General features: G+C 38.7%; 1 protein-coding gene across 2 annotated transcripts; it reads right to left on the reverse strand.

The window, feature by feature from the left end:
- Positions 1 to 232: 232 nt before the first annotated feature.
- On the reverse strand, positions 233 to 24,065 carry prickle1a (prickle homolog 1a). Of its 2 annotated transcripts, none has more exons than XM_059535641.1 (8): positions 23,828 to 24,065; positions 6,836 to 7,009; positions 4,832 to 4,945; positions 3,924 to 4,061; positions 3,641 to 3,844; positions 3,136 to 3,322; positions 2,182 to 3,030; positions 233 to 1,669 (listed from the first exon to the last, which is right to left on the reverse strand). In XM_059535641.1, the coding sequence occupies exons 2-8, from the start codon at positions 6,995 to 6,997 to the stop codon at positions 861 to 863; spliced, it is 2,463 nt and encodes an 820-aa protein (XP_059391624.1). In that variant the 5' UTR covers positions 6,998 to 7,009; positions 23,828 to 24,065; the 3' UTR covers positions 233 to 860. The 2 variants fall into 2 exon arrangements, with proteins under 2 accessions (XP_059391624.1, XP_059391625.1); XM_059535642.1 differs by lacking the exon at positions 23,828 to 24,065 and adding an exon at positions 10,628 to 10,839.
- Between the last annotated feature and the right edge of the window lie 805 nt (positions 24,066 to 24,870).

Here is a 24,870-nt window from a genome sequence, read left to right on the forward strand (position 1 = left end):
TTTCTGTTATTGTTTAGCATGCCTTTTTCACACTGTATATACAGGCTCGTGTGCATATAGGGATTCGAAAGCGTTAAAAAGCTGTGCTCATGGCATGAGAAAAAAAAAGAAAAAAAATGTGATACAGCATTTAAAGATGTCAATCTACAATTGCCCAGTCTGTACAATCCCAAATTAACAGACTCAACCACACAATGTATTAGTAGACGTAAAAACATGAAATGTGCAGGTATATAATATATTTATATATCTCATTTTTTATTATTAGCCTTATTGTTCCAGTTTGCATTTATACAGATTTACAGTGATCTGTCTGTATGACCCATCAATAAAACGACACCCGAACAAGCTTTGGATAATACATAATGCATAATGTTTTGTAGTCAATGTTTTAATACAATTTGAGTGACCAATGTTACATACTTATTTTTAAAACCCTGATTAACAAAAGTGGAGTTGCTGCAAACCTTTGCTCTTTAGTACTTCTTCCTTTAAAAAAAAATATTTTGAAACTCAGGGATATGAAAATAATAGCTTTAACTCAACATTTTACAAAATATATACACATTCATTTTTGCAAAGTTAAATTATCGTCTCCTTTAGTTTCTAAAAGCGGCTTCATAAATATTATACTCTTCTGGTTCTTTCAAAGACTATAGTCACTCATCACCTAACATGCATTATTGCAGCAGTTAAGCATGGTTTAGATACTGCGTTGGCCATCAATGTCACTGCATGGCAAGACCACTGCAAAATGTCCTGGACAGCCATGCAGAACAAGGTGTATTCTAATTCAAAGTAACAGCTTGAAAAAGGCATATTAAGATGCAGATCAATGGTTTCAAACTCCCTTCCCAATACTATGAAATTATACAGTTTTTGCCCTTCCGTCCTCTCTTCTGTTTGGACTTTGTCCTTGTGCCAAAAGGAAGTTCATCAGTATAATATTGGAACCGAGGTTGTCTTGGTTGTGGAATAGGCTGGCCCAAGAAAAAGCCTTCCTCCTCTGATTCAGATGATGAAGAGGAGCAGGTAGAGCACCAGTCATCTTCATCTCCGTAAAGACGTGAAAACCTCTCCGCTGCCTGGTTGTGCAAACCGTACTCCGAGTTGGCATGGGCATAGGAAGGCTGACCGTGGTGAGCATTAGGACCTCGGCGGTCCTCCTTGAAACACATACGGGCCTTTTCTTTGGGCACCAAGTGAAGCGCGTTGTCCGAACGGGATTTACGACTTCTCCTTCTCCTGTGGTGATGACGAGGACGCTGCTGGTCTTGCTCGTCAAAGTGGTACACTCGTCTCCGAGTGCGTTCGCTCATGGGAGGCTGCCGCACCTCCAGGTCGTCATATCGTCCGTTATCCACAACATCATCTGAGAACTTCACCTGCTGTGGTTTGGACTGGGACTTGGACCTTCTTAGGACAGGTAAGTGAGGTGGTTTGGGCCTCTCCTCTGGGAGCGGCACTACCTGCTCCTGTCGCTCCTCTTCAATGACCTCCACACACTCGAGCTCAGAGGCCAGGCTCTTCAAGGAATTGGTGCTCCTGTGCAGCATTGATGAATTCAGAGTCCCCATGTTGCTGGCGTTCTCGCAGCGTTCAAGCTCAGAGAACTTTTGTAAGGAGTAGAGCAATGGTTTGTCTTTAATTTCCCCATCAACTGAAGCACCTGGAAGAAACATGCAAGTTCAGTGCAAAATATACATTCAATTCAATAGTCCACCAAAAGATGCAAAACTCTACAGAAAGTTCCTGGTTTGAATACCATATACTATACTTTCACCAAGTGTTGGGGAAAGTTACTTTTAAAAGTAATGCATTACAGTATTGTGTTACTTAGTTACTTTTTATGGAAAGTAATGCATTTCATTACTTTTTGTCACCTGGGTTGGGCTTGCTTATTTATTTTTAATAACAGAATACCCAAAAACCCTTTCACACCAAAAGTGTAATTAATAAGCCTCAGGCTGAAGAAAATGTCTCCTTCTTTCAATTTTTCTCAACATGGAAAATGTGTTTGTGAATAAATAGGAAAACAAAGTAACTTGTGTTACTTATTTTAAAATGTAACTCATATTTTCTTGTAAATTTAGAAGTAATGCATTACTTAAAGTAATCGTTACCCCCAACACTGTTTGCCCTCAAGAATATGTCAATTGCACATTGATCCTTTAGTCTCACCTGTGATGTTGGAGAGAGCCAAAGAGTCCATTGAGTCTCTGATGTTCTGCTCTGCTTGCTTCAGTTCATCTGTGATGCACTCCAGTGAGTCATTATACCACTGTTTATCTTCATGTTTAAAGCTGGCTCCATGCTCCAAATCGAGCTCCTGGAGCTTTCTGCTGCTTGCAGGTCCAGGGTGGCTTCCGTACGCAGAGTCACCTAGTCCATCCTGGGACTGTGCCCAGTACATGTCTGCCTTGTATTTTTTATTGGCCAGATTGCCATTCCCACCACTGCCTGGCATCCTTGACTCTATCTTTTTTTTACCCTCAGAGTCAGTCGTCCAGAGGTCAGCCGGCCTGGTGTCGTCCGGCTGCTGGAACATCCCATGTTCACCAAACTTGAGGAGGAGCTGGGTCATGTAGTCCTCATGCTCAGCCCATTCCTCATGGTCCTCAGGTGCTTCCTGCTCCTCCCTGTTCCTCCAGAAGTGGTTATCTGCAAAGCTCAGCTGTGACAGCTTGTTGGACAAGGTGTCATCAGCGTTCCCTGAGAGTCCGGGGAACTTGTAGTTGCCTGCGGGTGAAAAGAGAAGAGACTGTCGACACTGGTCTGCAGAGCGACTGCTTTTGCCCATCTTCACGCTGCGCCGTGATTCCCGAGATCTTGCTGATTGGAAAGCTGAATCTGAAGAATCTGAGGCATGTACATCCTCCCCGAGGCTGCAGGCCTTGGAACAGTAGATCCTGCCTTCTTTGGGTAGAAAGGGACACCCAAGCAAGGAGCCCTTGCACTGAGCGCAGCTAAAACAAGCATCTGTGGCGTGCCAATGAAGGCCATCATACGTCATTTGGGCATGGTCCACTCCTAGAAGAAAATAAACAGGAGTTAAAGGTCAGCTTCTCAAAGGAAAAAGCGGAACGTGGTTTGTGGTAAAAGACGTCGAGACATCAGAGAGACATTTGGGCTTACCGATGTGTTCACCGCAGGCCTCACAATACTCCGCGTACAGAGACTCGAAGCAACCGCAGCAGTAGGGCCGACCATCCTTCATGATGTACCGCTGACCACCCAGGATGGTCTCGCATTCAAAGCAGGAAAAGTGCTTCATATGCCAGTGACGACCCTCTGCTTCCGTGCACTCATCCGCAAAAATTATCTGAAAGGACAATAACAGCAACAAATGAGTGGGGGTTTCTGCGATATAGTGATTTCACTTTTACTTCACCACATATCTTAATTTAAATGTATACTTTTAAGCATATTCGTTACTTAAAGTCGAAAGAACACAGATTGCAGGAAAGCAGGTTTGACTAATCAGTGGTCTGGCGCTTGCAAGTTAGACTCCTAAAAACACCTTTGCTCATTTGCAAAAAGTGGGTGCACAATTATGTACTTCATCCAGCACTGCTGCACTATAACAGGCCTTGTTTCATGCACAGAACAATGAGCATGGCCTTTGAAAAACAAAACTCACCTCATCACAAGAGGAACAGCGTGGCTTTAGTAATTCAGCATGATGCCGTCCACAATGGACCTTGCCATCTTGGTAGAAGTAAATGAGATCAACCAGGAGCTCATTACAGGTGGAACATGTGAAGCACGCTGGGTGCCAACACTGACTAGGTCCTGCCCGTGAAGCAAACACCACCATCTCCCCTCCACTGAGGTTCTCTCCACACTGAAGAGGCAAAATGTTTAAGCAATCAGCATCAAACAGTCACTTGCTAGAGCACGAAACTCTTGGTTCAAACACCTACGTGTTCACACGCCGCATGAAGCATCGTCCTTGGCAGCAGTTTCAGAGATCCTCGCCCGAGGGCCTCTTTCTTTCTCTGCACGCTAAACATGTGAAGCTCCTTCTTCTCTTCTTCGCTGAGAGACTGGCAGTATCGCACCTGAAGGAGACATTTAAAACGTGTTTGCTGTCAAACTATTCAGAAAGAAGCCCCTGCAGACCACATGCAGGTTTTTTTGAGCATGGAAAAAAGCATTGATGGAGAACTAGAGAAAGTATTGATGGAGTTGGACAAATACAAATGCGTGAAATGTGTTTTGAGAGAGTGGGAAGAGACGGTCAGTTAGAAAAACGACTGGGAATACAGCAAATTAATTTTCTGAAAGCTCAGCTGGATCCAATAAATCAGACTGCACTGCAACAAAAGTAAAAATTCTCTTAGCTAGGCCTATCTGTTGCATAACAGTGTAAGTTTAGCAAACCTTTTATGCTTATCCCCACTGAATTCCAAGCAAAAAGGAACACCTCTAGACTTAAAGGAAAAAATTAAGTCACAAGCAATGCACGTTTAAGCTGAGACGCCACAGTGCTACAGATAACAATAAAATTGCATGTTATGTGACCAAAATCAATGCCAGATCGAATCTCCCCAAGCAGCATTATACAATCTTCCTCTCAAAAGTCTCATTGTACACACACCCACAGAGATACGAAGTGACAAAGCCTCTTTCTGTGATGGCAGGGAATGTGGTGAAGCTCTAAACCAGTGAAGATAAAAACACACACACCACGTTGCAGCTAAATGGCTATTTGAGGGGGTTTTGAAATGTGATGCGTGGGCATTTTGGACTGCAGCGATGCTGGGGAAACAATTGGGGCTTTCATGGCTGCTGATGAAGCTCCTGCTTTCCATTGTTTCTATAAACTCACCTCATTGTCATGAGGAGGGAGCTGGTACAGGAGCTGTTTGATGCGGTATTTCTCCCCGGGGCTGTTCACATAAGGGACTTTGTCCTCAGGTAGACAGGAGAAGTACAGCTGGACCTGGAGGCGAGATGGAGACAGATCGGGTCAGTCAGAGTATGTGCAAAGTCCAAGATGTAATTTATTATTGTGATTTCAAAGCTGAATTATTCAAAGCTGAACAATAAAAGTTTTTTTGAGCAGCAATATTAGAATGATTTCTGAAGGATCATGTGACTGAAGTAATGATGCTAAAAATACAGCTGTAAAATCACAGGAATAAATTACATTGTAAAATACATTCCAATAGAAATTACTTATTTTAAATGGTAAAAATATGATTTTTGTTTAATGTTTTTGTTGTACTCTGGATCAAATAAATGCAGCCTTGGTGAGCAGAAGAGACTTACATTTAAAAAAATTAAAATAAAATAATTCTTGGTAGAGTATCTATCACAAGTAAACTGATCAGACACTGAGTTTTTGTTGTGTGTCATGTAAGGCATATCAGGTGCACCAATCAGATTTTTTTTGGCACGTCATTCCTGTGTATCTGTCAACAAAGCCCTGAGGACTAAGTTGACCCTTGAGACTTGAGACACCAGTTTGGGCTTTTTACTGTACTCTATTGTGCTTCTTTGACACTGTGACCTATGCCTTGTGAGTGAGCTCTCTTTATGAGCACTGGTCGTAACAGCCCCCAGATAAAAAGCTGGACTGAGCTTGTCTTTTCCTGCATAAAGAGTGTCGAGTCAGTCTACTGGAATGCCATTTAGACCTGTTGATGAGTGGCACCATAAATCACCCTCATATTACCTCTGGTACTGAGCCTTAGGCCCTTGAACAACACTATTCTTGAGTGTTTGTGTTCTTCCCAACAATAATCACCTATAATATGCAGGGCAATCCACAGAACGGCTGCCATAAAGGCATTACAGTTGACTCTTGCATTTAACACAAAAGCTGCACTGGGATTTTATGGGTCTCCAAATCGCTTTAGACCTTTTCCCTCACCCGTCACTTCAGATTTTATTCAGGGGTGCTCTCGAGGGCAGCCGGGGGGAAGTGTGGGACATTGGCTGGAAACGGCGCGCCTCCAGCCACGAGAGGACCGTCTTTGTGGCCAGCGGCATGAAAAAAAGTTTGTCTGTTAGCGAGCCGCTTTTCCTCATCGTTTCAAGCCCTTTTGTCTGGCAGCTTGAGATAATGACTTGCAGATTTTCCATGAAGTAGTTTGTAAATAAAAAGCAGCATTTCCTGTTCACAAATGCCTGTGGGGTGCTTCCTTCACAGTGTTTAGCTGTGTCTGCAAAAATGCAGTCGGTCCTCTAAATCTTAGTGACTATGACAAGCTCTGCTGACAAAATGATTGGCTAACATTTTGGAATTTTAATAAAGATCACATCTGGTGCATTTATTGTATAACAACTTACACATCACATCTTGAACTGCATGTTACTATTCAGTCAGAGTCCTTCCCTAACACTGAAGACATGCGACTCCTTTGCATTTTATAACACGGCTGTTACTGGACTGCGGTTTTTCCCCCTCGAGCAATGTCAAATTACTTAATTTTTCTAAAGAGGTTGCCATTTTGGGTTTACACTGCCTCGGTTTTCTAAACCAAATGTGTTGTTTTAACATAAAAATCAAAGCATTGAGGTAAGTTCTCATGTAAATGCGATCTGTGCTAGCAAAATTAGTCAAAATGAGCCAATTTTATGATTAGTTGGAATTGGATATAAAATGACTGCGCTACAGCTGTTTGAAAATCAATGGAATCAGCAAAGTCACTTTTGAGAAAAATTAAGTTCGTATTCAGAAGGTTTCAAAGCAAAATCAGCTAGCAACCTTGCATCTAGCATTCAAGTAAGAAACACAAATAATCACGTTAAAATCCCTTGTATTCACTACAAATAAACTGATTATTAAAACTACAAAAGCAGTTAAATCAAGAGCTGACAGTTTTACCTGCTCTGGTCGAAGTCCCGGCGGCACCCATGCGTATTCCTCCAAGGCGCAGCCCGAGTCATCATCCGAGGTGGAGCTCCGCTGGAAGCCGAACGCGAGCTTGTTGACCTTCGGCTCCATGTCGAGCGGCCTGATGGCGCCGTGGAACCCTCCGGAATTCATCAGAAAGACGTCCTAAAGAGGAAACAGTGTGTCATGGATCACAAAACCACATGATAAAACGCCTCGTAAGAAGCATTGTATTGGGATGAGAACAGAAAGGCAAATGGAATAAAGCAGCATCCTAAAACATTAATGACAGTTACGGTGACTTCCAGCCTGGGGTGGAGGCCTGTTAAATAGATTCTGCTCATAAAACGATGGCAGTTTTATTATTACTGCTATTGTGCAGAGTTTTGCCGTGATGTGGTCGGACATTCCCTTCAAACTACAACCATCCTAACTCTTTTACAGTCTATTTACTTTAATGCATTTTCCTGACTCATCATCACCGTGGAAGCTTTATGGTATTTTCCATGTCCTTCTACTGGGACTCTCTTCTGGTTAAGTTAAGCACTAATGCATGCCATATATGACTTTCCCCAACAACAGTTTCCTTAGAACACTTTCAGACTGAAATTTCTCAAGACACGTTCTTCCCTGTCCCTCCTTTGAAGTCCATTCAGGACACAAAGCACAACAAAGCCATATGGTAATGCTTTGAAACCATGTCTTTCTTCAAGCCCCTGTGCTGTTTGTTGAGGACGGTGTTTTAGAACCTGCCACACCGGATCACGTCCTGCTGAGTGACGTATCATCTGACGCTTTGATCTCTGGAGCTGCTGCTTTTGGAATGAAAACAGGTGAGACGGATGGACTGAACATGCTGACAGGTGTTAGTTCCTCATGTACAGCAATTTGGACTGGTTTGAGAAGATAAATCCAGATAGGTGCATCAACACTGAAAGAGGGTGAATCTAACAAAATCAAATCATGAATCACACCAATGAAAATGAGTAGATCTTATTCATTTGCCAATGCTGTAAGACACTGAGAATGTGTGGAAAATATCTAAAATGGGCTTAATTATTCAAAAAATTAATGCATTTACTCATGAAATAATTAATCTTCCATGTTATGACTATCCAACCAGATCAGAAGTAGAAAGAGTAATGCATCAGTAAAATCCCTCAAAACTGATTCACAGAAGGCTCAACTATACATTAAAGCTGGGCAAGACAATTGTATTGCAATTAAATTGACGTTGTATTCGTGCCAATTCACAATTGAGTTTTCGGAGCAAATGCAAGCGTGCCAGACCCCCTCATGATGGGGGACAACTGAAATGACCCCACATGGTTGTCTGATCAGGTCTGAAATTCACTTCAGTTGAATTCTGTTGAAATCATACAGACACCCTGACAAAACCACTACAAAGTGAAGTGTTTGTTACCCAAGTTTTACTTCATTTTGGGCTTTTAAATACCCCAGCCTCTTCTCAAAATAACCTTTACATGGCTGGATAAAGGTTCTTGTAAGAGACTCCTTAATCATTAACCTGGTTATCCAATTTTAGCACAGGATATATATTCCCTGCCATGTTACAACTCTTCCCAAAATCCACTAGGACATGGTATTTTCTTCAGAGGAAGTCACTGATAGAGGAAAGGAGCTCAAATTGGCAACACCCATTCTGCTAAACAGTCTCCTTAAGTATGCTAATTTCGGTCTTAGATGCCATCAGCATCATTTCCTGAGCCCCCAGATCTAATCAACATCCCAAGTGAAGAGAAACCGCATCGAAAATAAACAGTTATTTTACGATTGAGTGGTTCTGAGTGAATCGCAGGGACCTCGGGGAAACCAAGGCAGTTCCTGTCTGCGCCACTCGCCCTGAAAAAGCCCTCCAGCTCAGAGTGTTTAACAGCCTGCTCTCTTGTAGAGCTGCTTGTTAACATGACTTTGGAGGTCTGAGATGCATATCTGTTAGATCCACCCACGGGAGGCCTGAATGGCCCTCAATAGGAGGTAGATGGGTGGAGGCTGAGTTGCCTGGGGAGGGGATGGACCCCGGTTATCACACTGTGTAACTGCTAGCAACTTATATGGTAATGGACCCTCAGCATAGCAAAGAACCATCTGACTTCTAGGGAATTGATGCATTTAAGCACCTTTATTCTTTACTTTAAATTCTGCAATACTTCACAAGGCTAATGAAAATCAGATGACTGTTCAACACAATGCAAATGCACGCTCTAACAGAATAATTTGCATGTGTGTTGCAAGGATTCCCAGTAAAGACCAAACAAATTTCATCTTGAATAGCTCATTTCCACAACTTTAGAGCAACTGTGAAGTTGCAGTTCTCATAGAAATAGCATGTGTTAAATCAGGTTCAATTACTGTAAGCATAGTATTAGCTAAGTTTTTAGAGACATTAAATGAGACCATAATCTGACACAACTATCCCATTTTTCTCAGCTAAATTAGTCAGAATGACACTCATATGTACATTAAAAATGATGTGGTGAATGAGATGATTATGAATGTTGTGCATGTAAAAACAATAGGCCCAGTAAATGTGGAAACATTCATATTTGGCAGATCCTCTGGCACTGATGCCACTCCATTAGTCCGGCCCGTCAGGACTTGTTTGATTTGGCATGATCCAGATCTGAGCCAGTGCTGGAATTCTGTCTTCGGTTTAATGTTAAGAACAGCAGAACTGGCAGATGATGTGAGCGATTCCTGCGCTCCACGAATGAGGAGTTTCTCTCGACGGCTGTTGTGCCAGTAATAAAACTTCAATCCAACAAATACATGTTTCTTATGACATGTCACTTCCAAAAACATTTGAATACAAAAGCATCTTTGAATCTTCTCAAACAAACAAGTCCAAAATTACAGCAAACTAAAACTTAAGCTAGAACTAAAACCCTTAGATGGGCAATTAATTAAAAGGTTTTTTTGTTTTACTAGTGGCCAATAAATCACAGATAGGTATAGTGGAGCCAAAACAATACTGATATATTAGAAATTATGCTATTTAATGATGGCAAATGAGACGTATGTAAAATATGTATTAAATTAAAGCACCATTTCACCTTTAAAATATTTAGATTTCTCAATTTATTGGAAAACATTAAAATTGACATTAAAATTGACCACTTTGGTTAATTAACCAAACAAACATAGATATCAGTCCAATTACCGATTATAGAAACTAATGAATCGTTTTTGCCCCCCAAAAGTCATACAACTGCTATATCAAAAACATATTTTTGAACATATTTCCGATTAAAATGCTCTAATCATACAAGAAAAAACAATCTAAAAATGGGACAAAATCAAAGTGGATGTTTTACTGAAAGTGTAATCAGAGAATACTAGATGTTGGAAACAGGAAGGATGGCAGTGTTGACTCATTTTTGAGCATTTGGGTGATCCTCCCAAACTTTTGGCCAAACTTTGAAGAACTGGAGTGTTATTCCAGGACCAAATGGTTTCAAGGCTTGTCCCAACAGACTGAAGACCACCTGCGTTCTGACCCGCTGGAGCCAGATGACTAGAAGCGTCTAATATTTACCCACAACACACCTCTCTGACACCTTTTTCTTTTCAACAGACCATGCAGAGTTTGAGCTGCCCCTACAATTAGACCTAGATCTGAGAAGTTTACAAAAGCTTCCAAATATAACTAGAAGAAGTAGGACGTGGCACAGCAAAATATAGGTTAAATGATTCACTCCTAATCCCCTCTTGGAAAGACTTAAAAATGTGATATACAAAGGAAAAACCCAACTGTGACCTTACCTTCACGCTCAGCAACGTCTTCAACCTATTCAATGCTTTCCGAATTAAACAGTGTTCACCAAAAGTCCCGTGGATCCTTGACTACATGTTTACAGTTTGAGCCTCATCCCCTTTAAATCCAAAGCAGACGTCGTCTCATAATTCTCATGCAGGACGTGTACAGTAGAGTGTTTGGAGAGCAACTCCAGCAGATGTCTCTTCCATTTACTGCAGTCCTGTGGAGCCACTCCCCCAACAACTGAAGCTCGGCCCTCAGCGTGGGCCCTGGACCCTCTAAACCAAACCCCCTTCACTACAAACACAGAACAGCAGTGGTCAAGCTTCACAAGTTGAGCAGCTCATTTTGTTTTCTTATTAAGTGTGAAAACACCCAACAAATCACTCATGTTCTTTCTTATACATGCAAATCTCATGTAAATATTATCAGGCTCTGGTGTTATATTGTTTAGAATTGAACATGTTATTTGCCATTTGTTGTAGAGGGCTAAAACTAAAAATTATGAAAAATGGACAAAGTCTTATCTTATGCCACTTTGCATCTCCAGTAAATATATGCTGATTTAATTGTTTAGATATTTAATCTCTCGTCTATTTAATCTCTATTTAATCTCTCGTCTACTAAAAATATCTCCATTTTATTTTGTCATTTGGCACTTAAAGTGAAAACAATTCATGAATAAGTATTCATAAACTGATTTTAGCTACAGTGGCCCTTTATGCATTAATACAGTTTCAGTCAAACATCACTCATTCACTTCAAGACAACAAAGATGTCATCGGGTCCAGACCACAACACCTGAAATACTCCACATGGTACCTTACAGAGTGTTTATCATGCAAATCAAAAAAGGCCATCCCTATCAGAGCCAATCCACTTCCATACCATTGTTTTGATGTCAGTATGTGCACCATTTGGGGAAATACACTATTTGGGAGGCTAGTTATTTAGTCCAAACTAGAAATGCAAGAAGTGTTCAACAGTTGCCAATCCACCAGGAGACCCAGAGGAACGAAGCCTTTCCTTCATACATGTGACAGAAAAACAAACCTACAGGAGTTCTTTGAATGAACACATCTGAAAGATTATGATGAATGCAGAATGGAAATGAATGAAGTGAAGTGACGTGACATTCAGCCAAGTATGGTGACCCATACTCAGAATTCGGGCTCTGCATTTAACCCATCCAAAGTGCACACACACCATTAGGCCACAACTTTCTCCGCTTTGTGAGTGCCATCCAGTCAGCTGCCCAAGTACTGACCCCATGAACCTCAGGGTCCTGCCTATAGAGACAGTTTACCTCATTCTGCCTTAATTTCCTGTGGAATGTGCTAAAGGTGAAGACCTTCCTGTTGTTTAAACAAACAACGTGGACGAGGCCTTGGTTTCCTGAATGAGGGATGCTTGAGGAAGTTATGAAACTGGATTCTTCTACCCAGGGTGGGCTTTGTTGTTACCTCAAACGGCGAGGTACAAACCAACAACTTTGTGCTCATGAAATGAAAACTTCCCTTGGGGTTTGCAAAAAGTGTCGGCTCGGCTAATTGGCCAATGATGTTGGCTCCCAATTGTCGAACCAAACAGGGCAACAACTGTACCTTAAATCCATCTTAATTGTCTTTTTTCCCCAAAACCAGATCTAACCTACCAATATAGGATGCCTATAACAGATCCCGAATGCTCACTAAGCCTTTTACGACTGCGGTCTTGAATAAAAGGGCTGGTAATGGCATGGTGCTCATGGAGTTTTTTTGGAGGACAACGTCATTGTTGCGTTCAAGGCCACAGAGGTGCAAACACAGCAGGAGCCGGTCCAAAGCACAGCCCTTTTTGTTAGAGAAACAAAGAGGAAGAGGGAATTCGTACCCCCTCGTATTAGCGGCTCGCCGAAAGATAAACAAACCCTCTGACTTACTGAGAGGCTTTTCATGCATCTGAAATGCTGCGGCACGTACTAAAAACAGCATTTAAATCCCACAGTGTCAGACTGTAGATGGAAAAGAAAAAGCTTTGGGGTCAAAATGGATTATAATTGGTACTTTAAAAGAAGCTAACAACTACATTTTTGGTTCTCTATACAAATTCACAGCTTGAGAAACTGGAAAAAGTCACTTCAACCACACTGTGTTTCATGCAGGTCTAAAACGTGTCCCTGGAGCACAAAAGCAGTCTTAAGTAGCTATAGTTATATTTATATGTAGTTATATTTGCAGCAAGAGTCAAAATTATAATTTTTTATATTATGCCAAAGATCATTAGGATATTAATTAGATGTTTTGTAAATTTACTAACATAAATATATCAAAACTTAGTTTTTGATTAGTAATATCATGGCTAATAACTTCATTTGAACAACTTTAAAGATGATTTTCTCAATATTTAGATTTTTTTGCTCCCTCAGATTCCAGATTTTCTAATAGTTGTATCTCAGACTAACATTGTCCTCCGAACAAACCACACATCAATGGAGAGATGATTTATTCAGCTTCAGATGATGTATACATCTCAATTTCACAAAACTGAACAAACCTTTAAGACTGGTTTTGTGCTCCAGGGTCACAAATAATCATTGCAACATAGTTTTGCTTCATTATAGATCTCCAGTGTTAAACTAAAGTATAAACGAAGCAATATATTTTAAAAATCTTGTTTTTCAGTAAAAAGATCTACAGTTTCTTGATATACATTTACTAGAGATGCAGAATGACCTTAAGTCTTATTTTATTCAAAATTAAGGTCACTGGAGTCAGAAAAAACATACTTGTTTTCACTTTTGAATTGTTTATTTTTCTGACCACATTAAAAGATATGTTCGATAACTTTTAAAAGTTTCTCAGAAAACAAGACCGAGTTATTTTCCATCTCAAGTAAATGCATCTTGATTAAAGATCTTAGATATCTGTCCTAAAAAGACAAAAATACTGAGTGAAAATGTCAACTTTTCCAGTGAAATGGTTAATAGATAGTGTAATATTTATGCATTTGCTCTAAAATGGCTTTTTTCCACTCAGAATTGCCATAAATCCAACCAAAAAAGTTAATAAAGCTATTTTGTTGTGTGGCACTTCAAGCACCATTGAGCAAGAAAGCGACTGATAAATGAGCTGTAGTGATTCGAGTCCCAGGTCACTGACGGATGTGAATGAAGTCATTTATACAAACTCCTGAGCCAAAAATACCAAAGTCTTCCCGAAACCCTAGAGAAGAGCCCTTCACATGAGAACTCTATCTATCCTGGTTTTCAGGACGCCCCTGAAAATAGACCAATCCATCACACTTCTTTCACAGTTCAGGGTTGAACAAGGATTCCTGTGGAATATAAAACAGGCCAAGTCACACATCCCTGACCCGGGAGCCTTTCTGAGCACAAGAGGGGTCGTAAATCTGATGGTCACAGTGATTCAAACAGCACCTCACACCTGGCTCCAGCCTCTCGGGCTGTAAAACCGAAAGGCCACTTTGACCCGGCGTGACCGGACACACTCACACTGAAGAGCCTCTGCTTTAACACCAGCTCCAGGACGCTTGTAGGACTCAGCCCAGAACGACTGACCCATATTTGACAGCGTCCTAAATTCAGACTCTTTATGTGGGCTAATTATCACATGGACGACTGTGTTCATGTAGTAGACCATTAAACGACTACATATAGACATATAATACTGCCACTGAAGCAGGGATATTGAAATACTTGCATGGACTTTTGACGTAACTTCAATTAATAAAACATTTAGTCCTAAGGACTGAATAAGATATTTGTAACAGAAAACACAGAGTGAGAAAATGTCTTTGCCCAGGAAAAATGATTTAATATTTAGTTATTTGATTGAAATTAGGTTTTTTTACTCAGAGTTGCCTTAAATTCAACCAATAAACCAATATAAACTGTAGGGGTTACACCTATAACAAGATAAAAACAAGATTTCTCCAATGAGAAAATGATTTAAAAGCTTAGATATTTGTAATAGAAAACAAGAAAGAAATACTGATAGAGAAAATGATTTTTTTCCAGAGTTAGAGTTCAGTTATTTTTTCTGAAATGCTTCCCAAAATTAAAAAAAAAAAAAACCCAATATAGACAAAAAAAAAAAAAAAAAAAATGCAGAAAATAAGTCAAATACTTGTTCAGAAACTAATTGTAAATTTTTTCATAAATACTAATATTTAGACATTTGTTTTGAAATGGCATGTCATTCAGAGCTGACAGAAATTCAACCAAAAAGCCAATACAGACTGGATAAAAAACATTTGGATTACAAATATTACACACATTTTGTTTTAATATAAACAAAACTATTAAACATAATGTGATGCATATTTTTAGTGACACATAAATGAAACGGGGCAGATTTGGCACTCAAAATAAATAAACAATTTTGAATAAAACAGTGTAAAGACAATTAAATTTATTCACTTAAAAAGTATGAAAATTGGTTAATTTATGTCTAGCGGTGGAACAAGCAGTTTTCAATGGGTTTAAATTCATGAGAATGAAACCAATTGAATTTATTGATGATAAACATATAAAATCTGGCCGGTTTCATTTCTGTATGACTGACAAATATGCATCACATTAAGTTTATGAGTTTATGTTAAAACGGTCCAATCCAAATAGATATGAATTTGATATACCATCTCAAATTTAGGTCTAGATAATTTAACGAGTGTTGGGATACAACATAATAAACGCTCTGGATCTTGAGGTCAGGCTGTGTGTATTGGCTCTAGATATCCCAGCATGCCTTGGGGGCTGGTCTCTGAGGGTCAGACTGGTGCGATGGACCTGAGTTTGGCTATTTATGACCGTTAGCAGCTATTGTTGCAGATAGACCTCAGTTGTGTCCACTCCTTATCATAAAAGTGAGGCTGTTCTGGGACTTTAATGACCTGCCAATGGCTGTTATCAGAACACAGGCCTAACAAAGGAACAGCCATAAAGAACAATAAAGTGCTGTTATCCTACTGTAAAAAGCAATGGCCACGGTCCTAAAGAATAGCGAGAGGTCAACTGCTGCAGCCTGATATTGACTTAGAGAGATTATCACTGTCAAACGCCCACAAATCCCTTTATTTAGTGGAGAATCAAGCAAAACTCAATCCTAATGATACCAAAAGTCATCTCTGGTCGACCAACTTTTGATATTACTAAGACTAATTCCATTTAAGCTTCAAGTGAACTACTGAAAAAAACATTTGTTGGTATAAATTTATGTATATTCGTTCCTTAAGTGATTTAAAAAAAAAAGACTTTAAAACCAGCTTTATTTTTTATAGATTCACTTTTTTTCAGTGTTCTATGAATGCAGGGTTTTTCATCGTTAAATAAATCCAAAAAAATTGTGTATTACTAAAAATTAAAACTAAATATTAAGTAAAAAAAAAAAAAAAAACATACTCATTTCAGCCAGTTGGGAAATATAAATATTTCTATTTTTAAATTACATAAAGCTATACAGACATACAAAACAAACAAATAAAAAGTAAAATAAAAATATATAGAGAGAGAAATATAAAAAAAAAATTACAGAAACAAGAAAGTAATAAACATTTTACTACAAATATAAAACATTAATATTTATATTCTCAATCTCATTAATATTAACAAAAACTATACAGACATTTAAAAACTGTATAAAGATATATAAAAAAAAAAAAGCTAATAAAAATGACAAAAACTATATGACATAAAAAAACTTAAGTACTAAACCTTTTACTTAACTTATATTAAAAAATTAAGTATATTAAAAACCTTAAAAATTAACTATCAAAAACTATACAAACATATTTTTTTTTAATTATAAAAATAAACTATAAAGAAATAAAAAAAACTATAATAAAAACTTAAATACTATACAGAACTATAATAAAACTATGTACATAGAAATATAAAAAAGGCTAATAAAAATAACACAAACAAAAGAAAAGTTCAGAACTTGTAACTAGTATTATAAATTTTTATATATATATATATATATATATATATATATATATATATATATAAAAATCTTAATTCAAACAAATAGCTCTAATAGTGTCTCAATTATACTGAAATAACACTGACTTCAGTTCAGCCAAAGTCTTAAACCGTAATAACCAAGTAATACTTGAGATGAAACTTGACTTTGGAGTTCAGGAGATGTTTGATCTCCTAAAAACAGATCATTAATGTTGGCTCTCGTTTCGGTCTCTAGAGAAGGGTTAACTCTCCAGGCGTCACATCTGCGGTGCTCGAGCAGCACCCCGGGGTGTTACGAGCAGGAAGCTGCTTTATAGAGGCCACTCGAAGCACACAATGACCTCTGCACACACACACACACACACACACACACGCGGTCAGAGAGGTCGAGAGGGGTTTGTGCTGACAGTTAAGTGACAATGTAACAGTTTACATACACAACAAAGACAGTGACTTACACACAATTCTACTGCGAGACCAAACTGACATTCACACTCAACCATTAAAGGAAACCTCCAGGTTATTTCACCCAGAAATATATTACAAAACATATTATTAAAACATAAAAAGTATTTATACAGCTTGGTACTACAGTAATGAGAATCAGAATAAATCTCAATTACAAAAATATGCAGATGGATCACAGTTATGAGAACTTTGGTGGTTAACTCGGATGAAAACAATGTTACAATGCAACTTTTCTGCCGAATATAATGTCATTTTGCTGTGAAACGTGACCTGGACGTGTTGTTTCCATGAGGTTCACTAGTAAATGAGCACAACACACACTCAATCCGCCACACTCGAGTGATATGAGCGTCAACCAAACGCTGGAAAAGACTCTTTCAGGAGTGTTTGAGCTGATCCCAGCGTGGGTTCATTAGGATTCCTGGAGAAGTGCTCCATCATACACACTGAACCGAGCACATGAGACACACTTAATTGGGCAGCGTTCACATCATTAAGAGAAGCAGGGAAGTTAAAGAGGCCCTGAAACCTCCCAGAATCCCTCTGATGAGGTTCTTCTGAACTCTCCCTCAGGTACGGCCCAAATTACCCACAATCCCCCTCAAACCCACCGTCGGCTTCATTGAATGGGGCTTGTAATGGATTTGACCCAAAGAGGCGACACACACGGACTGACCGTGGCAATGGAGGTGTGACAGCCTATGACCTTTGACCTCTGGTCCAATAGTGGCCTTTTAGAGGCAGCTTTCATTGCCCTCATGTGCCTTTGAGTTATATTTCACTTTACTCAGCCTAAAGGTCAGCCGTTCCCAACCTTTTGATCCAAATTATAGTGTTAGAGTTATTATAGTGAACTAAAACCATTAACCATTTCATAGTTACTTAAAATATATTTAAAAAACTACGCTTATTTTATATTAGCTTTTGTCTAAAGTAACTAAAACTGAAATAAAAATGAATAATAACTATATAGACTTATTAAAAATAACTAATGAAAATAAAAAAAACTACACTGATCGGAAAGTGTTTAAATAGAACGACAAATTATATTAATATATTAACACATGATTTTTATAATTAGATCATATTGTTTTAGACAAATAGGCCAAATATCTGTTCTTTCTTAACAGTCATTATTTGGATAAAGCATCTTCTAAATGCATGTCAAATATAATAACAGGCAAGTTAAAAAATAAATAATAAAAATGGCAAAATAAACTCTCATTATTTACTTTATTGCTTATGGTTCAATATCACTGTAGGGAGCCTTTTGACGTCCTGTACATAACTCATCTGCCTTGAAAGTGTGTGTTATATTAGACCAAGATATATTCATAAAATAATTGTTTTTTTGCTCTTTAGATACATTTTCTAGATTATTTAAGACTATGTGTGTTATTTTGCTGTCGCATGCACTGCTAATTAAATTCTTTGATAGAATATCATCAAATCTTAAAATGTAAAACATGTTGTTAAATAAGATAACTCCGTTTGAGTGTATTGATCATTTGGTAATTAAAACTATATATTCTGCCCATGTCCCTTGAATTGTTGTCCACCCTGTTATATTAGGGAACCGCTCCTTTAAGAATTAATTTATTCTTTTCAGATTTTAAGGCAAACAAATAACCCTGTTTAGGAAAGGGACACCATACCTTTCAGGAAATATAATTTGCATCTTAATTTTGCAATGAAACATATTTAAAAGTAATATATATATGTCCATGACAGGGTGGATATAGCTTATGATTTATGTTTCGAATGATGGACCATAAATATCTAAAAAATGTGTACTTGAGTGTCTACGATACATGACATATACATGTGTGTGTGTGTGTGAGTGTGTGTGTGTGTGTGTACACATCTGGTTTTCTGCTGTCCCAATGTTTTCTTTCAGCCTTGAGCAGGAAGACAGTGTGAGTCTTCCAAACAAACTCCTCCGCTTTGATCACCTCCGTCTGCTGTCTGTCTGAACACACACACACACACACACGGTCTCACTGTCCTCACTGTGTCACTCTGTCAATATTGACCCACCTGTAGCGTGACCTTTGACCTCACCTCACCACATCCTCCATCAGACACACAGTCAGGAAGCCACATACAGTATGAACACACACCGATGAACAGAATAACTCAACATATAGTAGTCAAAACGAAGCGGCCTGTTAGTTATTTCCCACAATTCATGCTGGCAAGGAGGCCTATGTATCCACATCCGCTGCATCATGAGGCACACACTATGAAAGAGAAGCCAGCCTGCTGTAATCTGACCAGAATAATGTGTAGCATGTGTCGGCGACAGCAGGATCCCGTTCGCTCGCCGCAGCCAAATATAATCAGTCTGGGATTGATCCTGTGCTAATGAGGCCTGAACACACATCTGACTTCTCACTGCCAAGCAATCCTTGAGAAAGTCGAGGGTTAAATCACTCGCTCGGTGATACGAAACTACAGCAGACCTTGATTTCTCAGAGCTGATTAAAGCCAACATGAAATGCATTTTATTTACATAATCGGACATATTTCCAAGAGAAACAGGATATTCAGCAGAATCACAATATAAACGTGTTTTAGTTCCACTCCACTTCACAGATTTAAAGGAACAGTTCAGACAAACATGAAAATGTGCTCACACTCAAGCTGTCTAAGACATAGATGAGTTATGTTTTATCGCCTGAAACATGCTACGATTACATCACTTGCTCACCAATGGAAGTGAATGGGTGCCGTCAGAATGAGAGTCTAAACAGCTGATAAAAACATCACAATAATCCACAGCACTCCAGTCCATCAGTGAACATCTGGAGAAGACAAAAGATGAAACACATCCAGCATTAAAATGTCTTTAATCCATAATAACACTTCCTCCAGTGAAAAAGTGTTCTGGTCTGAATCAGGAGAGAAATCTGCACAGATCAAGCACAGTTAACTCGTGGATTATTGTGATGTTTTTATCACCTGTTTGGATTTTCATTCTGACGGCACCCATTCACTTCCATTGCTGAGCAAGTGATGTAATCGTAGCATGTTTCAGACGATAAAAAACATGACTTCCATAAAACACAGCAAATCACTTTTGATCTCATGCTGACTTTAAACTAATAGTTTGTCTTAAATGTCTTGACAGCTATTTTTTAAGCACTTTAACCCTTTAAGATCTGGGGGTAAAACAGGTCACTTTCATGTTTTATTTATTTGACAGTAAAACTAACAGAATGTGCTATTTTGCAAGTGCAAAGCAAAAGATTTTCAGAAAACAAATGGCTTTCAAAACATTTAAGTCATTGACCATTAATGTTGTTTGGTGAGTTTGTAGACAGAATTTTATATATATATATATATATATATATATATAAATAGATTATATTTTCAAAAAAATCATGATCAAAAGAATCAACTATATTACACATATACTTTTTGTCACACTGGGTTTCACAGTTTTCATTCAAGAGGCCTTTTTTGTTCATACACACACATACATGCATGCATATGCACCCATACATTCATCACAAATACAAAAAAAGCATGCAGATTATAGACAATCCATGCTTTGTATATCTATATAAACAGGAAACTAGCTGCACAAGCCTCATGATGAACCAACTAAAAGATTATTTTTATCAACACACAATGCACATAAACTCATCAAGTCAACATTAATAATGAAAACATAATTATGATTAACCCCATTGAGTTTCTGTTTCCACCATTACAGACACACCTCACCTTAAGAAAAGCCCTCATATTCCCTCTGGCCCTGATGTTGGTCCCATAAATCCCGCTCTGACACGTCTGTTCGTGAAAGACGCTGTTATTCTTACTCCGGGAGCTCAGTCAGTCGACTCTATAAAAGCGTTTGACATGAACGCAGAGCTGTGATTCGTTTAGCTGGACACAAGCAGCGCTCTGTGTTCCAGACATTAAATCAAACCACAGGACTTCACTCTCGAGTCTTATGGCCGACTGCCACATACACTCACAGTGAACGCTCCATCTGTTTACAAGAGCGGCCTGTAATCTCACGCCAAACACACACACTAACACCATCAGAGCAGAGAGAGCATCATACAGATCTCCTACAGGACTGGAAACATCCCAGCCATTCGGAGCCTGCTCCACGCACACGTTCGAAGAAAACTGCTATTACTAACCATTCTTTATCGTTATACATTTTCCTTCGACATTACTGCCTTTCTATTAGAAAAAAAAAGGAATCAGACCTGCAAGATCAACTCAACAGACCAAACAAAGCAGTGGATCTCAGCCTTTCTAAATCTGATCAAAGATCCCTCTAAAATGACTTAAACTGATTAACTAAACTAATAATAATACCAATAATTAAATGTTAGAGTTCCAGAAGTTTGTGTGAGCCTTTTCTGGGTTTAACCTACCAAAATAATAAATAAAATAAAAATTATAGATTGACAAATACCAAAATGTAATAACTGAGTTACAAGACTAATATTTTTCTTGACTTTTCCAGGTTTTCTTTACTTGTTTTAACTGGTTTTGTCTTAAATAATTTTAAGCCATTTAAAGTTTTATCCACATTAATATTGAAAGTCTGCCTAAAATAATTAGTAATTAAAATAATTACATTTCAGAAAAGAAGCCTTCGCAAGGTTTAACCAAGTAATTGACAATGGCTTTCCCTTTTAAAATGGTTTTCCAAGTTTAAAATAATTTTTGTTCTTCAAAAAAAAAAAAAAAAGATTTTAAAAGATTTTATTCATGTATATGACTTTTCAAGGTCTAGAAATCACACTTTCTTCACATTTCCAGGTTTTCCACCAATCCTGGTTCTTGTCTTGTTTTTCCTCATTTGAAGTTGAATCGTGTTAAATCACTGGAAGTCTAGTGGACATGGTTGAAACCAAACAGACTTCATCCAAGAAGAAAAGCCTCACTAAAGGTGTTCTGCAGTGCATTAAAACAAGGCTTATTCATCCTCGACTGGAGTCAGTCAGTAAAACTACAGGTCTGCACACCGCCACTAGAGAGCGCCACCATCTCAAGCACTTCAAGTGTTAACTCATTAAGACTTCAGACTCTTGAGAACCCCAGCTCAAATCAAAGACCACTTACTGACCAGTAGTTATGTCAAGCACACATCAATGCCATGAAGCAGATCTGTCAGTTTCTCCTGAAGGCTCTTGGGCATCGTCTCGCTCTCATTTGAACGAGGCGAGGAGAGAACCTCTCTCTCAAAGCCTCATGTTGGTGAATGTGTCTCCACATGGAAACTGAGTCCTGTTGACATTTGTGCTCCCCTGTGGGGCCCGACCTGTGCCAGCTGGCACCAGAGCAAACGGCTTCATGACTGCTGTCACAGATATCAGTGAAGATAAACTCCTACTGTACCACGCTAAATCTGATTTCAACTTCCCTTCTGGCTCAAACTGCGCTAAAACGGATAGAATAAACAGAGAGCTCACGGAAAAACAGACATTTCCAGTCCAAACCTTCTGCCCAACCGTTCTCCACTGGAACAGAAAATAAAGAGATTCTGAAGATTCTTCATGCGGCACAAATATCCAAGTCTTCAGAAGTCATATGATGGATTTACACGAGGAACAAACCCAAATTTAAGCTATTTTGCACTGACATTCTTAAACCACTGCAAAAGCAATTATTTGCATCCAAAGAAGCGGCTATCTAGTTGCTACAAAACCACAAGAGTTGTTTAACAGTAGTCCATATGATCTATGCACTAAGTCTTCAGAAGTCATATGATGGACTTCCATGTGGAACAAACCCAAATTTAAATTCTTTTGAGTTCAGAATCAAAAAAAATGGCATGCCTTTGATGTCAAACGCCATTGAATCTCAAAGATTTCAGAGCTGCAGTGAAAATGTACTTTTGGTCAGTTTAATACAACAAAATATCGCTTATGGATGACTGTTTTGATGGTCATGGCCACAATAAACTGTTTTTGGTTCCCCAAAGAACCTTTCAGCAAACAGTTCTGAAAAGAACCAGTATTTTTCAGAAAAGAATCTTCTTCCACTATTAAGAGGCTTCTATACAATGGAAAGTTCCATGAATGTTCAAAGATCTTCATCAATCCATCAATCCCAGCACTCAATAAAATTACCAGATAGGAGTTTTCACCATGAGGCCATGGAAAAACCAATTTTGGTTCTTCAAAACACCTTTCAAACAACAGTTCGTAGAAGATCCATGTTTTTCTTACTGTGACAAATTTTTTAAATAATCTAAAGAACCATTTCCACTATAAAAAGCCTTTTGTGCAATTAATGGCTCTTCATGGAACCACTGATGCCAATGAAGAAGCTTTCTTTTCAAGAGCGTCTATAAAAAGCCAGTGATACCGATCAGTGACGTGAAGTGAAAAGCATGAGAAGCAGCCCTTGAGGAACTTCATGGAAAAACTCTGAAGATTAACATCAAGCCCTTGTGGTTAAGCTGGAGATGGAAGATAACCCGCAGTTTTCTGGGTTCAGAGCAGTTGTCACTGAAGTGACAGGCACAGCTGGGTCCAAACTAACTCTTGGACACACATGCAAGACATGCTTTTGTACACAGTGTCTCTAGCCCTTTCTTAACGAATGACCTGGATAACGAGTTTAGAAATAGAGCAGAAGCTCTCGGGACACTTCTCCTTGGAGCTCCTCCAGAGTTTCTCCACATAATAACTCAAGCTTCACAAGTCTCTAATCAGGAATTCCACAAAAGAGCAAAAGATTTAACCATATATATGCATCCGTCAGTCTTTCACACACTTATCAACCGCCACGCATCAGAACTTACCCTAATATCTCGACCCAAAAAATGCCCTCTCCAGCACAGATGGTGTTTATTAGCAGAGCAGATCCGGGTTTGCGCTCATTAGCGTCGGTCACTGCTGCTCCGGAGCTGTACCCCGCATATCAGAGCTCAAACACACACACAGATGAGTGGGACTGAGTGTGTTTGTGTGTGAGGAAGTGTGTTGGGGAGGTTTGGGTCCCTCCTGCGCGCAATCACACCGCTGCGCGTCCGCGTGCGTCACGTGAGCGGCGCGCACACACGCGCGCTACACTCTATGAAAATGTCATTTTTCTATCCCTAGCCTTTACAGAACTATTACACTTGAAAAACACTTTAGGGATGCGACTTCTTTATATTTTAAATATATGTTTTCAACCTTAAAATAAAGCACGTTTCCTCTGTACATGACTGTGCAGTTTTATGATGCTTGGAGTTCTATGTAATTCATTAAAAGACAAACATTGTCACATTGATGGCTCAACAAGGTGTAATTGTTCATACAATTATGTGTTCATAACTATCAAATATATGATGTAAATTACATTTAAAAAAAAAAGAAAAACTAAATGCTGAATAAATATTGTGAAATATATAATGAAAGGAGTGAAAGTAGTTTAACAAAAATCATTTATTTTGAAATAAAAATAACACTGATGGCCATAAGTCCACTGTCTATTTCAGTTATCTGAAATCTTCTCATTTATCTCATGATTTCATATAAAGCATTTAGCTGAACTCACTGGTGTGACCTTCTTTATTGTTAGGGAATTGTACAAAACTAGAATACGAATGGATTAAACTACTTAATTAAGTGAGTAGACCATGTGGTTTGATACCATGCACCAAACATTTTTTTAAATGTATTTTTCATGAAAAATGTCACTGTTGTCACCTTCCTTATGATTAAATAAATGCACAAAAAAATTTTTTTATATTTATATTTATATATTTTTTTCTTAAATATCAAATCAGACGTTAATATGTTGAGTTAGGTCCACAGCTCAGTGTGTTTTGGAAATGCGAGTTATTCCTGCGTCTCTCCT

The sequence above is a fragment of the Carassius carassius genome, chromosome 43 (genome assembly GCF_963082965.1).
Source record: "Carassius carassius chromosome 43, fCarCar2.1, whole genome shotgun sequence".
In the NCBI taxonomy this organism is placed as follows: domain Eukaryota; kingdom Metazoa; phylum Chordata; class Actinopteri; order Cypriniformes; family Cyprinidae; genus Carassius; species Carassius carassius.